General features: G+C 41.7%; 1 protein-coding gene across 1 annotated transcript; it reads right to left on the minus strand.

The window, feature by feature from the left end:
- Positions 1-1266: 1266 nt before the first annotated feature.
- LOC109862353 lies at positions 1267-1911 on the minus strand. Its single transcript, XM_020442381.1, has one exon. The coding sequence runs from the start codon at positions 1909-1911 to the stop codon at positions 1267-1269; it is 645 nt and encodes a 214-aa protein (XP_020297970.1).
- Positions 1912-5645: the final 3734 nt, after the last annotated feature.

The raw sequence follows: 5645 nt of genomic DNA on the forward strand, positions 1-5645 counted from the left end.
ATATATCACAGTAAAATATTGTTCCCAAACTTGCGGTCATTTTACAGTAACATATACTGTACCGAAATATTGTTAAAATATTGCAGTAACATTACAACGAATTATATGTTTTGCGTAATATTGTAATAGTACCACAATGTTCCAGCGATATATTATTATGTCATACTATAACAAAGCTGCAGCAATATTACGCGCTGTGTGAAATATTTCTGTAAATATTTGTCACACACAAATATATTTAAGTGACACATAAATAATGTTTAGTGGGGTTGTGCGTTTAGGTCAGCAGCGATATTGGACAGCAGCAGTGATGATAGCAGCAAAAGGATGGCGGCCGAGGTGTGATTCTTTAGTGAAGATTGATGTTCCAAAAATTAGGTTTGTATTCCGAGGTATTTACAGGTTATTTACAACATATACATGGCTCTGATAAGAGCCGGTTTGTATAATTGAATGTGCCGGATTTCTCCGTCGGGTTCTGCGATGCCGTGATCGATCTCGTCTGCTGCGGGAGTGAGCTCTCCTCGTACTGGGCGATCGATGTCTGGAACGGCTTCTTTCTCTATGCTGCCGCTTCTTCTCCGGTTTGCGCTGCGGGATGATCTCGCCGGTGATCTCGGTCTGTACTGCTGTGGGAATAGTTTCCCGTGGCGATCGTTCCCAGTCACTGTCGCTCGACTGCGTGGACTGATCCTTATATACCAGTCGTTCCCCCTCTATGTACGCAAGGTGGGGGAAGTGTCTGCGTCGACTTGTGAATCCTTTGACGCGGAGGAGAAGGTATTGGTGAGATGAGCGGTGGAAGAACCAGGCTGTCTCTAGGCGACGTGTATCTCCGGACCCTGATGTCCCACTGTGCTAGCAGGGCTCTAGGAGGCCGCGTCCGCCGAGGCGAGGGTATGTTGTGAGGTCGGAGTATCCACGGCCGGAACGATTCTTCTATTGGTCCAGTGGATTCCGCTTTCTGATTGGCTGCCTCTGGTTTTGCCACTCCAAATGGTTCCGAGATGAAGACCGCTCCGAGGTGTACCCCTGGGGATTGTGGAGGCGTTGGTCTGGTTATCTGGACCGCTGGAGCGTTGCTAGGTGCTTCGGGATTAATGCTGCTGGTCTTCTGCTTCGGCGCCGCTCACTGTTCGGCGATAGATATGCGCCGAGCGGGTCCATATATGTAGACGCCGCGGCAATAGGTACTTCCGCGCGACACTCGCGGTCATGCGCCACGTAGCGGCGGCGCGCGAACTGCGCGTCCTGCCGTACGTAACTTTATTTTTTGGTGGTGGTCTTTTTGACCGCCACAGGACCCCCCTGGTTGTGGGTAAGTCCTGGTTGAAAACGAACTACTGGCTTTGTAGCTCTGCTTGACCGTCTTTGTGCTGGTGCAGGCTGCTGAGGTTCGTTCTGTGTGTCGTTGCTTAACTCATCTTCGTCTTGAAGGATGTATGCTGGTTTCAACCGGTCTATAGAAATGTTGATTGCCCGGCCGTTGATTTTTACTTTGAAGGTTTTCTCGCCGTGATTTAGAACTTTGTATGGACCGTCGTGAGGTGATCGTAGTGTTCCTGTCTGTGTTGCGTCGTGGCGGATAAAAACGTGTGATGTAGCTGCGAGGTCTTTGAACAGGAATATAGGATTTTGTCCGTGCCTCTTCACTGTTGGTTGTAAGTTGCGCATGGCTTTCCGTAAGTTGCCTATATAGTCGTCCGGTTCGCTGTCGATCTTCTGTTCGCACAGGAACTGTCCGGGTAGGCGTATTGGCTCTCCGAAAACCATCTCGGCTGATGTTGCTTGCAAGTCCTCTTTCCAGGCTGCTCTGATGCCCATGAGAACTATTGGAAGGACTTCTGACCAGGTTGTTGTTTGATGACATTTTATGGCTGCCTTGAGTTGTCGATGAAATCGTTCTACCATCCCATTTGCTGCCGGGTGGTATGGGTTTGTCCTCAAGTGCGTGGAACCTGTCAACTGCGCTAGTCGTTTGAATAGGTCTGATTCAAATTGCCTTCCTTGGTCAGTTGTGATCCGAAGGGGTGTGCCATATCTTGATATCCACTGGGTAAAGATGCGTTGTGCTACTGTCTCTGCTGAGATGTCTCGAATGGGTATTGCTTCAGGCCATCTTGAGAATCGATCTATTATAGTAAGACAGTATCTGTAGCCTTGTGATACCGGTAGTGGTCCTACTATATCCGTGTGGATATGTTCGAAGCGTCGTGTTGGTCTAATAAAGTCCCCGATCGGTGCTTGGTTGTGCCTGGTAACCTTTGATTTCTGGCATGGGATACACGCTCGTGCCTATCTGATGCAATCTTGTTGGATGTGTGGCCATATGTATTTTTGCATGACCAACTTGGCCGATGCTTTTGTACCGGGATGTGATAGACCGTGTAGCGATAAGAAGATCTGATGTCGGAGCCTTTTTGGTACGTAGGGCCGTATTATTGGTGAGGCTGTGTCACAGTATAGGCTGATCGTAGTTCCTGGTACCGGAACTTTTGTCAGTCTAACCTGACGAATTGAATTCCCCAAGTGGTGAAACCTCCGATTAAAATTTGTGGGTGAACTTACTACTTACTGCGGACCAGTGATGTTGATTAATAAGAGATTCTAGGCTGTTGCGGCGCAGTAGTTCACTCTTGGATTTCACATTCTGCACTCACTGTCACTCACTCACTCGCTGTGGTACTTCTAAAATCTGCGGCTCTATTTGCCTTTGGTTCTGAGAGTCCTGGCTTATATACAATTTTGAGTAAGCGAGGACTCTCCCAATCGGAAAACTCAGTCGAGCTTCGCCAGTTCCCATTTGTTAGTTAGTGGTCGGGTAAACTTTGTGAGATCGTCAATCGGCGACGATCTCTCGGCTCGGTCGTCTCGTCCGATTTTCCGGAGAAGGGAAAAGGGAGAGTGTTGGTTTTCGATCACGCCACCTAGACCCTTTGCTATTTGTTTATAATAAAATTGCGCGTGGCGCCGGAGTTCTATTTGCTCTGGCTGCTCTAATTTTTATGAGCGGTGTTCTTCCTGGCCCGGAGATATCCGGGTTTGTTTAGGATATATAAACAATAAGTTTAAAATTTCGGGTTATTATTAGGCGCGGTTTATCTTTTCGGGCGCCAGTGTGATTTCCGTTTGCTCTCCTATCGTCTGGAGTCCAAGTCTCCAAACAATAGGAGGTCTGCTCGGATTATTTATTGCTTTTTATTATTACTAGAAAGGAAATTTGTTATGTGTTGGCGCGTCGCGTTGCAAGAAAAAGGGGCCCGTGGAGTCCCCAGGACGTAACAGTAGAGTGGACGAGTAGGACTAACCCAGATAGCCAACTAAGTGCAAGTTGTTTGCAACTTGCCACAAATATTGCTCATATGTTTTCAGCAATGTAACAAAAGAGTGTATCCTCTTTTCAGTATGTTCTTACCAGCAACAGTTTTCAAAATATAATTACAGCAAGTTCGCAACAACTCATCGGCAATAAACTTATATTATTTTTTTCAACTTATGAATAAAAATTGTTGCTCATATATTGCTCACATATTGCTGACTCACTTGCCATAAACATTGGCTACAACAATTGATTGATAATAAAACTCAGCATATTGATACTAAATTGACAAAAACATTTTTGTTGCATTAAATAAAAACAACATAACAGCAATTGGCGAGCAACTTAATCTATACAATGATTTGCTTTATATTGAGTTTTCACATTTGGCTATCTGGGAATTGTTACTTTCACTATTACTTCTATACTTTCCGAATGATCAACTGGTTCTAAATAGAAATTTTATATTAGCAAGGCTATTACAACCTTTAATTCTAAATTAGCGTATTGTTGACCTGTCGTAAGAATAAATAAGAATGTGTTCATATATGTGTTACGCAATATAAGACATTTATAAATTAAAAAAACCGATACGTCCTGCCTAGCAAAAAAGCTATGTGAAAGTATAATATTATTTTATTTGATAATATTGGTACTTTTTTCTACTTTTATTATAGAATAATCTTTAGACTAAATAAAAAAATAATAATATGCAGTCTTACATACCTATATAATTATGCGGTCCTGCACTAAATGGCAGATACGCGTATAGGTGACGAGATTGACATTCTTTTGGGAGAAATCGATCCGGATCAAATACTTCCGGGTTTGGCCAAAAATTCGGATCTTTGTGAGTTGCATTTATATTTATAAGTATATCCGTGCCCGAGGGTACCATGTGTAATTCTATAAAAGCATATACAATGTATATTATCTGCTTCTTATCATAATAAAGTGAAAGTAAAAAGAATCAAAATAAGTTGACATAACATATTACATTATTACAAAACAGTCAACTATGTTCAAAATTTTGTATTGTACTTAGTATACGCACGTAATTTTACATCTTTTGTTGTCACTCTCGATAGAAGAAGCGCGGAAGAGTATAACCTTAAAACCTCTTTTACAACGTTATCTAAGTATGATAACTTTTGTAACGACGATACGGTAAATTTATTACCATTCTCTTCAATCATAGTATTAACTTTGAGTTTAATGCGATCCTGTATAAAAAATGATAAATGGTATATATACTATATATTTAAAAGACAAATAAAAGTAGGACAAATACGATATACATACCCAGCAAACAATTTGGTTGCGAGATGTCGCAGTTTTGTCGCCAACCGCCGGCGAAATTAGTAGACCAAATCCATATCCATCTGTGTCCTCATTAGGATATGATTTGGCGACCATATCTGTCAAACATGTGAGATGTCAAAATGAGACCAAAATCATAACAAGTCTGCCACTAGCAAAGCAAAGCCAAAGTGACGCACCAAATCCAGATTTGGTGATCGTTTGTTGGCGCCAAAATCGCGCCAAATACACATTATATCTGTTACCAGCACTGTTAACAAAACAGTAGCAAGTACAGACCAAATTTGTCGTCAGAAACGTCGACAGATTGCTACCAAACGCAAATCAGATCTGTCCCCTAGAATCCAAGTGGAATTACTACAAAAGAAAAGAAAATCAGTGGTATATCGCCTTATCGGAAAGGAAGTAATTCGAGATTTCACTCGAATTAATTTCTAGAAGTCTGATTCAGCTCGTTGATCAACCGATGAATTCCATTGAAAAAGACCGAATCTGAAAAAATCCTAAATGTGATAGCGGGATTTGAACTCGAGACCTCCATATTCGCAGCCCCTACACTCAGTCCGCGAGACCACTTGTGTTCCTCACTAACATATAATTATTTTTATCTATTTATTCTCAAGCTCTCTATCCTACATTTCATTTATTATTTATTTAAATTATTATTTTACTAAAACTGTGTTGCAATGCAATGTACCTGCAACAATAAATAAAAATACTTTTCTTATTATTCTTAAATATAATTTAAAGAGTACATTTGTTTACAACGCGAATAAATGTTTTGNTAATATATGCTGATACTTGAATAAACAAAGTGTTTTTTAATGGATTTTTGGTCACTGAAAACGAATCCGGCGGCGAAATCGACCTACCACGTCAAATTTCTGAGAAAGTTAAATGTATAACATACTGTCTATTAGCTTGAGAAAGAGCATATCAGTGTATCTCATTCACACTAGTGGACATTGTGTTACACAGTGTCGACCGTACGTAGCTGGAAAGCACC

The sequence above is a fragment of the Pseudomyrmex gracilis genome, unplaced genomic scaffold, assembly GCF_002006095.1.
Source record: "Pseudomyrmex gracilis isolate BER0280 unplaced genomic scaffold, ASM200609v1 scaffold_1657, whole genome shotgun sequence".
Taxonomy (NCBI): Eukaryota; Metazoa; Arthropoda; class Insecta; order Hymenoptera; family Formicidae; genus Pseudomyrmex; species Pseudomyrmex gracilis.